The sequence below is a fragment of the Hemitrygon akajei genome, chromosome 10 (genome assembly GCF_048418815.1).
Source record: "Hemitrygon akajei chromosome 10, sHemAka1.3, whole genome shotgun sequence".
In the NCBI taxonomy this organism is placed as follows: domain Eukaryota; kingdom Metazoa; phylum Chordata; class Chondrichthyes; order Myliobatiformes; family Dasyatidae; genus Hemitrygon; species Hemitrygon akajei.
Window position 1 is genome coordinate 76,294,302 of NC_133133.1, and position 11,319 is coordinate 76,305,620.

The 11,319-nt window shown below is 46.2% G+C and overlaps 1 protein-coding gene across 4 annotated transcripts in view; it reads left to right on the forward strand.

Annotated features, from left to right (window-relative positions):
• The window catches only part of glra4a (glycine receptor, alpha 4a), a 34,244-nt gene extending 26,071 nt beyond the window's left edge, over window positions 1-8,173 (forward strand). For 3 of the 4 annotated variants that reach the window (XM_073057664.1, XM_073057666.1, XM_073057667.1), the window contains 6 exons: window positions 1,367-1,449; window positions 1,569-1,706; window positions 3,262-3,476; window positions 4,738-4,887; window positions 6,880-6,975; window positions 7,614-8,173. In XM_073057664.1, the coding sequence (XP_072913765.1) occupies window positions 1,367-1,449; window positions 1,569-1,706; window positions 3,262-3,476; window positions 4,738-4,887; window positions 6,880-6,975; window positions 7,614-7,895 (964 nt within the window). In that variant the 3' untranslated portion in view covers window positions 7,896-8,173. The remainder of the gene's footprint in view (window positions 1-1,366; window positions 1,450-1,568; window positions 1,707-3,261; window positions 3,477-4,737; window positions 4,888-6,879; window positions 6,976-7,613) is intronic. The other variant, XM_073057665.1, reaches the window with a different exon arrangement.
• Window positions 8,174-11,319: the final 3,146 nt, after the last annotated feature.

An 11,319-nucleotide genomic window follows, 5' to 3' on the forward strand; every position in this document is an offset into this window, starting at 1 on the left:
TGTGCTGTTCCTGACTTCCCATATACTGTATACAGAGCACTCGACTGCCCTATCTACTGCCTCCATTACCAACTCCTAAGTTAATTAAATTAATTAAAGAAACTTACCCGGCCTTACCTCACTGGGAGCAGGCTCATCTTCCGCCTCTTCTCGCCGAAGCCTCTCGAGCCAAAGCCTCAAAGCTCCACTTCTTCACTGGCCCACTCACTAACTGGCCGCTCTCCAGTAGTCAGTTATTCTCAGAGTGGGAGACCAATACTGAGTGCCATGTGCAGGAGACAGAGAGATTAATGCCGGGTGTTTAAACAATATTGACTCTCTGATACCAATTCATGTTCTTTATAGAACAGAACGTAGATGAGTACAGCACAGAAAAACTCTTCAACCTATGATGTCTCGTCCAACTAATTAAGCTAATGATAACTAATCCCTTCTGCCTGCTCAAGATCATCTCGCTCCATTCTCTGTATGAACCTGTCTAAGAGCCTCTTATGCCAATGGCTTCACCATCAACATTCACAGTACATTCCAGGCTCCCACCACTCTCTGTGTGAAAAATTTCTCCTTTGAACTTTGCCCCTCTCAACTTAAATGCGTGCCTTTTATTGTAAGACATTTTGCTCCTAGGATAAAAATACCAACTGTCTACTCTCTGTCTCTCATAACTTTATAAACTTCTGTCAAGTTTCCCCTCACCCTCCACCTCTCCATGTAAAACAACCATGGTTTATCCAAGTTCTCCTTAAAGCACATGCCCTCTAATCCAAGCAACATGCTAGTGAGCTGTGCACTGTGCATTCAACATTGGAACCCAACTCCATCATCAGCTATTTCAAGGCTGCCTTACGTGTGGCGATTTCATTCTGAATCAACCAGGTCTTACTTTCAGTCATTTTAGTCAGGCTAATACAGTGCAGAGGGGAGGTTCTCCCAGGAGTGCTACCTACTGGGGTAGTTAGGCTAGTGGACATGTGTTCAAGTCCTATCATAGAAGCTGAAGAATTTAAATTGAGTTAAGCATTTTATACTAGGTCATGAATAATGATGATCACAAAACTAATGGAGAGTAGAAATGTGGATTGGGTTCAAGGAAAGAAATCTGTTGTCCTGACCCAGTCTAACTAGGTATGGGTGAATCCAGACTCCGATGTGGGCTAGCAAGCTACTCGGTCAGGGTAATTAGAGATGGCTAATAAATACTGGAGATGGTCATATGAATAGTATAAAAGGTCAGATCCCTCAGCCTTGGATGTAGTGTGGACTCAGTCTCGGGAATATTCCCCAACACTGGGACTTGCTCCCTGCTAAACCATTAACAAGAACACATCAGACTAACCAGCCTGATGCTATTCTTCTGTCGCTCCAGGCTCACCTTAGTTCTCTCATGCCCCATGGATCTGAAGAATTTCCCCATGGATGTTCAGACGTGTGCCATGCAACTGGAGAGCTGTGAGTAAATGAGCCACGTGTTTAACTCAGTGTGCTAACTGATCTCACCTCACCTCGTCCCACCGTCACCAGTCGTTCCTTGTCTGTTGTTTTTAGCATCTCATTCTGCCTCTCTGCAGTTGGCTACACAATGAACGATTTGATATTCCAATGGCTGGAGGAGGAGTCTGTTCAAGTTGCTGAGGGTTTAACGCTCCCACAATTCATCCTAAACGATGAGAAAGACCTTGGCTACTGCACAAAGTCCTACAACACAGGTGAGGGGGCTGCTGACACTCACTGGCAGAGCTGGCAGGGCAAGAACAACTTTTGACATCATAGTAGGCCACTCGGCCCATTGTTCCTGGGTTGGTAACCCTAATCCAATTTCCCACATGAGGCTTCTCAGTTTCTCAGTACACTGAGGATTTCTGCCTGTGTTAACCTTTTAGGCAGAGAGTTCCAAACACCTAATCACCTTCCACGGGACAACTTTTACTCATTCCCCTCTTAATCCTTCCACAAATGCTTTCAATCTATTCTCTAGTTCCCAAGTCCTTCCTATTTATTGTATCCCACCCTGTCATCACTTTACACACCTCAGTAGAACCTCCTTTCGGCCTCCCTATTTCCTGACCTCTCCATCTTTTCCTCAGAGTTACGACTTTCCCTAGCCTGGCACAGTCAGTCTTCAGAGCAATCACACTTTTCCCTTAATGTAGTGACCAGAAAACTGTTCACAGTGCCCAAGACATGATGAATTTCTGCATCTTCCATTTGATCGATGATTAGGTCCTGTTGACTAATGACCCAAGTGTACTGTATACCTCAAGGCAAGAATGTAGTCTAAGAATTGAGCTGGATATTTCTTGTTTTAAAAAATAAAGTTTTTTCATAACAATATATTAAGTAAGATACAATACACCCAGTAAAGCTTTACCATCATTGCATTATCAAGTCGTCAGATCATCACATCATGCGCAGACCAAAGTGACATCTCAACAAAAGAGCTTCAAATGTTTGCAGGGCTGTTACACGGGTGGCTTCTCTCATTTGGCTGTGCACTGTTCAACCTCAACAACCAGCCAAAAGGACCACAGTATTGAAAATCCGACTCTTAGTAAAGGTGGGAATGGGGGACTGGCTCGCTTAGACCATCTCAAGGCCTTTCATTGAGGGAGTCACTGGTCCCTGCATGAGTAACTCCACCCTGAGCTGAGAAACTAGGATGCATTCTGTTTGAATCCCATACCCCAGCCACAAGCTACCATCCCACCAACTCCAGCTCAGCACCACCATTACCCCACCGACAACCACCATCACCCCTGCCTCAACCCCAGCACCAGCAAATTGACCCACATAACTAACTACCAGCTAGCCCACCACTACCACCCTCACTGCCCCCACCTACTGCTCCTCACTCCTTCCACCCACATCACCATCCTCACTCACACCCCAGCTTCCTCACCAGCCCCACCCAACCCTACTCCCTACCCCGCACGACCCCCAGCCCCTCTGCCACACCAGGATGAAAGGGACGCAGAGGGAACAATTCCGCTCGGCTCCATTTCCAGGTGAAAAGGAACTCTACAGTAAGAGGCTTGGGAACCTCATCAGCAAGCAGCCACTCGGCCCTTCTAGCCTGATTCCCCCCTGAATCATGGCCGATCTGTGGTGATGCTCTCATTGCTGATCTTGGTTTCCCAGGTGGACGATTTCTGGGGGCTGGAGTCTTGGCCAATCCCTTGGCCCGGGATATTAATGATTGCCTACGTAATGAGCTGTGTGTGGTGTGAGCTGTAATCTCTCTCTGTCCCTCTTTGTCTGACACAGGCAAGTTTACCTGCATTGAAGTGAAGTTCCACTTGGAGAGACAGATGGGCTATTACCTCATCCAGATGTACATTCCCAGCCTGCTCATCGTCATCCTGTCCTGGGTGTCTTTCTGGATTAATATGGATGCTGTTCCGGCCCGGGTTGGACTGGGCATCACCACTGTCCTCACCATGACGACGCAGAGCTCAGGCTCCAGGGCCTCACTGCCAAAGGTCAGCTCATCTCCGCTGAGATCAACCATACCACTTATCATAGTCATTGAATCACACAATGCAGGCCCTTCAGCCCATCACCTCCATGACAGTCCTTTGACCCATCTACTTTAATCCTATTTGCCTGCATTAGGAACATATCCTTCTGTCGTTGTCCATTTGGGTGCCTGTATGAATTCCACTTATCTGGACCAGATAGAACTTAATGCAGGCAAGTGTGAGGTGTTGCACTTGGCGAAGACCAACCAGAGTAGGTCTTATATGATAAGCGGTTGGGCACTGAGGGGTGGTAAATAAAATTATGGAAGGTATAGATAGGGGAAAATGCAAGCAGGCTTTTTTCCACTGAGGTTGGATGAGACTACAACTCGAGGTCATGGGTTATGGGTGAAAGGTGAAATGTTTATGGGGAACTTGAAGGGGAGCTTCTTTACTCAGAGGGTCGTGAGGGACACAGGGCTAATGTGAGCCAATGGGATCAGTGTAGGTGGACACAAAAGTCAGCATGGACATCTGACAGGCCTGTTTCTGTGCTGTACTCCACAAGTACATCCACCAGTTCCAACAGATCTCTCGTTTGCCCAATCCAATGATTATTTTAGGTTGTTAATTTTGAATACTCCAAAGTCTCTAGCTCCTCTACCTACACACATTAGGACAGACTAAACAAGACCTTGGAATGAGTCAGAGGATGTCTTCCAGACTGCTAAAGGGGTTGGTAGGGTAGAAAATGTTACAGGAATACAAAACAGAGAGCCACGGGTATGAGATAATAGAATGGGGAATTCAGGAGAAGCTACAGGTGAAGAAACCCATTGTGTTTTGGGAGGATGAGAAGATGGGGCATTCGCACCAGTTCTGAGTATCCCCATGCTTCTCAGGATTGAGAGGATAGACACTACAATATGTCATTTAGCAGAAGGTGATCCAATCCCACTCTAGCTTCAAACTCAGTCATGATACAAGCTGGGGAGAGGCAGGGCTTTTATAATTTTCCTCTATGCCCTCAGACTATGGAAAGGAGAAAAATAACTAGCATTTCTGGTTCACCATCCTGCAGTTGATTAGAATATGAAGAACGAACTGTCGAATGACTGGAAAAGCAGCCCCACATCTCCCATGTCTTGACCCACATACGACTACCGAGCTGCAGATCAGTGTAAATCCTGGCTGCACTGAGTGCTCACTGCTTCCTTTGCCTTTTCCCATGGTTCATTCAACCAGCTTGACCCGGAGGTAATGATCACCTTTCACCCAACAGGTCTCTTACGTCAAAGCCATCGACATTTGGATGGCCGTGTGTCTCCTGTACGTTTTTGCTGCCTTACTTGAATACGCCGCAGTCAATTTTGTGTCTCGACAGCACAAGGACTTCATAAGGCTACGGAAGAAGGAGCAATCACAAGTGGCTGTAAGTCTCAACCTTCCATCTAAATCTGGTTGAAGTTTCTCAGGTTCACTCTGCTGTTCAACCCTCAGCACCTACTCTCTTATAGTGACTTCAATAGGTCAATAAACCCAGAGCGTGCCTGCCGATGGTAAAAAGGTGAACAATTACTCTCTGACAGACAAATAGGAGAGTTGTGTACAACCAAGACAGGAAGATCCTTACAACACCAAAGGGATTTAGGGGCACAAAGACACAAACTAAACAGATTATCATAGAGCCACAGAGTTGTACAACATGGAAACAGGTTCTTTGGCCCAATATACCATGCCAAACTACCATAATCCCAGCTTCCCTCTTTAGGAATACACCCTTCAATGCCTTGCCTATTCAAATAACTCTTAAAGGTGATTGCATTTGAGTCCATCACCTCTTCTGGCAGTTCATTCCAGATATCAACCACTTTTGTAAGAAACTTGCCCTCCAGATCTGCTTTAAGCATCCTTCCTCTCATCTAAACCTATGACCTTTTGTTTTTAATACCACAAACAAGGGAAAAAATAATTCTGACTATCTACCTATCCATGCCTCTCATAACTTTACCTATCTCTATAAGGTCACCCCACAGCCTCCTTCACTCCAGGGAAAACAAACACAGCTTGTCCACTCACTCCTCACAGCTAAAGTCTTCCAATCCAGGCAATATCCTGGAGAATCTCCAACAGACACTCATCAATTATCTTATCAGATAAGTAAACAAAGGCCTGCTACTAATTTCAGGAGGAATTAATTGAACAGTAATAGAAATGTTTTAAATTTACTCAGAACATTGGTATGACCACACCTCATGTCTGTGATCCAAAACCTGATATATTGGAGCTCGCAATTGAAAACAAAAATAGTGAAAGCTGAAAACACTCAACAAGTCAATCAGGATGTGCGGAGAGAGAAACAGCACTAATGTTTCAGGTCAACAACCTGGTCTGGGCGATGGTTGTCAATCTGAAACAGTAACTCGATTTGTTGAACAATACAGGGAATAAACTAAAAGTTAACATTTTTATTTGCAGCCTGAACAAATAAAACTCTGCAGTTATGATTTATGAGCAAATCTATCATTAGCTATCATTAATTATTAGTACATCTAATAACTACTTGTGCTATTTATTGCTGAAATTAGCCAATTGAGCAATCAGTAATTGGTTAACAATCAGTAATTATTTGGCAATTAATGAGTTATCAGTCAGGGATCAATAACAAGCAATAAATGATTGATCTATGAATAAGTTTTGTTTGATCGATGTGTAATCAATTATGGGTAATCAAGAATTGCTGAACAAGTGATCAATAGGGAGTCAATGACAATCAATCAATGGTTTCAATGAACAGACAATTGGGATCAATGGCTGATCAATAAGAGGCAATGAGTAAACAATCAGTGAGTGATTAATAGTTGATCAATGAGTGATCAATGCTTTTTTTTATGAATAATCCATTGGTGATCAATAATGGACAATTGATGAGCAGATGCAGCAACTTTGGGTGAAAGGCACAGGGAATTAATCACAAACTGGTGTATCTGTGAGACTGACAAAGCAACACAACCTATCAGGCTCTGGTGATGAACTGCCATGAAGTGAGTTCTTCAATTGTACCACAAGATGATGGTGACACTATGAGTGCATGAGCACACGTGTCAGGTACTGTACACGCCATAATTCTTCTCACCAAAGTCAAGCCCACATCATATGAACTTTGCCCCAAGAGCTGTCTGTAAACATCCTCCCATGGTGATGTGAGTGAAGGGCTCAGGCCCACAAAGTACCCATGAACTGGCCCATCTCCTGTTTTTTTGTAGTTAAGTCAGCAGGCTTGTATTTCTTGCAGCACAACCCTGCTTTGCCTGGAAATGTGCCATTGCTGGTTGTAATGAGGGATGTCAGTCACTCTCCCTCATCCTCACCTCCTCTGCTTTTCTTTTCACTGGGCCACGTGCATGATGGGTTGGTTAACCAGGCAGAAAGAAGAGACTCATTAAGGCCTGAGGATGATCCAAAGAGCCGGGAACCAATATTCGGGACTGCAAACCAGTTCTGCAGCCTGGGCTTCAAGGTAATTTTATGTCGTGTCTGTGACCTGTACAAAGGCAGATACGCTCTCCTTTCCACAGCTGATTGAACATATGGTCTGGACATATCTGGATGGATGGAGGACATCCTGGAAGACGTTAGACACTGTACAGATTATGGTGCACCAAGACTATGTAGTTCCCTGAATAGGCCTGCTATCAACGTGGGCTTGCAGTGGATGTATGGTTGGTGAGTGGAGATTGGAGAAGCTCTGGGTGATGGCTGAAAGTGATGTGGGAGGGTGGATGTATTGCGGAAGGGGGTAGTGAGGTAGGTTAGTATTGGAGGAGGATGAATTGAGGTTTGGGATGTGGGTGAGGGTGAGTGTTCTGTGAGTAGATGGATTGTGAGTGGATGAGGATGCGGGTGGGGACCATGCCTAACTTACAAAGAAAGAGTGAACACCAGTATTGACTACTTAAGGAGGATAAGAGGGCAAAAGTGAGAGACCCAGAGGACTGGGAAATAACTGTCCTGTCGTAGAGAGAAGTATGCTTGGGCTAAATGACTTGCAGGGAGAGGTCTTCCTGAGCACGTGTGTGTGTTCGCTCACCACTGATTGCGGAGGTGTGCTGTCTCTCATCTCCTGACGGATATCCTTGCTTTCTTCTGAAACGGCAGGTTGCTGACGTGCAGGAGGAAAACCGCTTCTTCTTCCGGGGCTATGGCCTGGGACACTGTGTGCATGTGAAAGATGGAACAGAGCTGGAGGGGACAAGCCTATTTCAATCTGCGCAGCCCCGACCGAGGGACACAGAGTCCATCCGACAGAGATTTGTGGACAGGGCGAAGAGGATTGACAAAATCTCCCGAGCTGTTTTCCCAGTCACTTTCCTGATTTTTAACATTTTTTATTGGTTGACATACAAGATCATCCGGCAACGGGATATTCATGAGGTTTAAATCTCCAGAGTGTCTACTATTCCATGCTCCATATCCGCATCACACACACTCAGAGGTGGGCTAGTAAGCTGAGGGATGGGAGGTAGATTCTGTAATCCCGTCAATATCTGTTGATCAGTTTCCTCATCTCCAATATATCATCTCTTCAACCATGGCTACAATCATCTTTTCAGATCTCATTTCCATTTTTACTCTTTGTCAAACAATTTGACACTTTGTCTTCAATGTGAAGTGTAAGTTCAACTTATTGCATCCCTTTAATAAATCTATGAAATGGTTATTTATGATAAACTGTACCATCAATTAATTACTTGCACATGGAAAATTATAGAATCAATTAATGACTCCCAAGGACAGGTACAAACACAGTTAGAGGTTTAGCTAAACATAATTGAATTCAGTACCAATCTTTCCTTAAATTACAAACTCTTCCTTGTGCCTTGATTTTCAGACGATGTCGTATACTTTCTCTCAGTGAATCCGCTTACACTGTCTTTCTCTGCTAGAGTTTTGTGGAGTTTTCAGACTCTTCGTCTCTCCCTGTACTTCCAATGCTCACAGTTCTGCTGTGACTGCTTTTAGCCTCACTTGTCATGTCCCAGCTATGCCAATATCAGGGAAACCATGGCCACTGTAAGTTCTCCACAGGAAACAGTGGAGCTTCAGGTCCTCATGTCTTCCACAACACACCCCTCCCTGAAGGCACACATTCACTCTGCAGTTGATTCAAGCCATTTCATAACTCTGTTAACAACAAGCACCTCCTTGGCCCTGAACTCCTTTCCAGGACTCCCTCAGACCCCTCCTCTACAACAGGATTAAACTTGCCAAACCCAGCTGAGGTTACCTCCCATTACCCTGTGCTGAGACATTCCCTGTCCAGCTTCCCAGTGGAGCGACACCGGATACTCCAGACTGACCATGAGCTCAAATCAACAAAAATACAACTGCAGATGCTGTGGATCAAAGGATACGTACACAACGCTGGAAGAACTCAGCAGGTCAGGCAGCATCTGTGAGAAAAGAGTAGCCAACGTTTCGGTCCGAGACCCTTAATCAGGAATGGGGGGAAGAGAGGGCCGAAGCCCAGTAATAGAGATAGGGGAGGGGGAAGGGCTAGAGGCACCAGGTGGAAAACCAATCAGAGGAAAGATAAAGGGGGGAGGGGGAGGGGATAAGCATGAAAGAACTGTAGAGATAAAGAAGCAGAAAGTTGAAAGGGGAGAGAGGCAGAGAGGGACCTGGGATAGGGGAAGGGGGAGGGGGAGGGAATTACCAGAAATTGGAGAATTCAATGTTCATACCACCAGGCTGGAGGCTACCCAGACGGTAGATGAGGTGTTGCTCCTCCAACCTGAGTTTGGCCTCATCATGGCAGTAGAGGAGGCCATGTATGGACATATCTAGATGGGAATGAGAGGCAGAGTTGAAGTGGGTGGCAGCCGGGAGGTCCTGTCTATTGTGGCAGACGGAGCGGAGGTGCTCGATGAAGCGGTCCCCCAGTCTGTGTCGGGTCTCGCCGATGTAGAGGAGGCCGCACCGGATGCAATAGACAATTCCGGCAGACACACAGGTGAAGTGTTGCCTCACCTGGAAGGACTGTCTGGGGCCTGGAATGGTGGTAAGGGGGGAGGTGTGGGGACAGGTGTAGCATTTGCGCTTACAGGGATAAGTGCCGGGTGGGAGTTCTGTGGGGAGGGACGTGTGGACCAGGTAGTCGCGGAGGGAAAGATCCCTGCGAAAAGCTGAGAGGGGTAGGGAGGGCAAGATGCGCTGGGTGACACTGAGCTTCCCCTCTGCTGCCTGAGATTGCGAGTGCTCCCATTGTGCAGTTGTCCGAGTGATCTCCTGGACCTACACTGCCCAGTGCAGATCCTCCCTCCCTCTGGAACATCTCTCACTGGTCGGCTGGCGTGTGGTACCATGAGCACTCCACTAATGGAAAGTCTCTGCCCAGCTCTCTGACTCCATTGGCATGCATCCTTCACCAGCCTGCAGTGAATGGTTGTGAGTCCTCAAACCTCCAACAATCAGCACTGCCAACCCTGGTTTTTGAAGAATGTGTTTGATACACTTCCTTTCTTAAGGAAGGCAAGCCTTTGCCAGCATTGCCCACTTGCCCATTCTCCACTACTTGGTCTCCCCATAGCCTTCCACTCTTTCTCACACAATCCTCTCAATCTCCTTACCATGCAATCTCTGTGCATCTCCTCAACTTCTGCTGGGACAAACTCACCTTTAACTTCATTGAATTAGCCACATCCACAGTGCGTCTACAAGAACAGGTCAGAGGCTGGAATCCTGCTTCTAACTCCAAACACCCCTAAACCTTTGCACCATCTACAGGGCTCAAGTAATAGAACACTCTCCAATTGCTTGGACAGGTCGCCAGGCTAAGCACAGCTCCAGTGCCATATTTAAGTTTGCTGGAGACACGAGTGTTGTTGGCTGAATCAAAGGTGGTGATGAATTGGCATTCAGGTGGGAGATTGAAAATCTGGTCGAATGGTGCAGCAAGAACAAACTCTCACTCAACATCAGCAAAACAAAAGAGCTGATTGTTGACTACAGGAAAATGAAACCAGAGGTCCATGAGCCAGTCCTTATTAGGAGATCAGAGACGGTGAGGGCTGGTAACTTTAACTTTCTTACAAAAAGGTACAACAGTGCCTCTACTTTCTTAGACATTTGCATAGATTCAGCATGTCAAATGTCTATAGACGCCCAGTGGAAAATATCCTGATTGGTTGCATCATGGCCTGGTATGGAAACACCAATGCCGAAGAACAGAAAATCCTACATAAAGTGGTGAACACAGCCCAGTCCGTCACAGGAAAAGCCCTCCCTACCATGGGCACATCTACAAGGAGCGCTGCCACAAGAAAGCAGCATCCATCATCAGGGACTTCCACCATGCAGGCCATGCTCTCTTCTTGTTGCTGCCTTCAGGAGGGGCTGTAAAAGCCTTGGGTCCCACACCACCAGGTTCTTTCAGAAGTGAGTGGGACACCGGATTGCATAGAGGTTTTGAAAGAAGCAAGTGGAACCAGTCCTGGGGAGACACCGGATTGTGTAGAGGGAGAGAGAGTTTAAAAGAAGCCGACAGGGGTGGTCGGCACTTTTTGTGTGCCACGGTCCCCAGGAGACGCCGGATTGTGTAGAGGGAGGGAGAATTTAAAGGAAGCAAGTGGGGGGCGGTCGGCATTTTTTGCACGCCACAGTCCTGAGGAGGCATTGGATTGTGCATAATTAGTCTCTTGGCGAGCACCAATAAAAATAAGTTAGGTTGAAGCGGAGCAGCCATTGTGGGAGCAGGCCAGCGTTGGAGTGCGGAGTTGAGTCTTTGGCTCTCAAGGCTTTGGAAGGAGAGGCGCTGGATGTAGTTAGAATTTTGTTTGTTATTTATTATTTCTTTCTTTCTTAT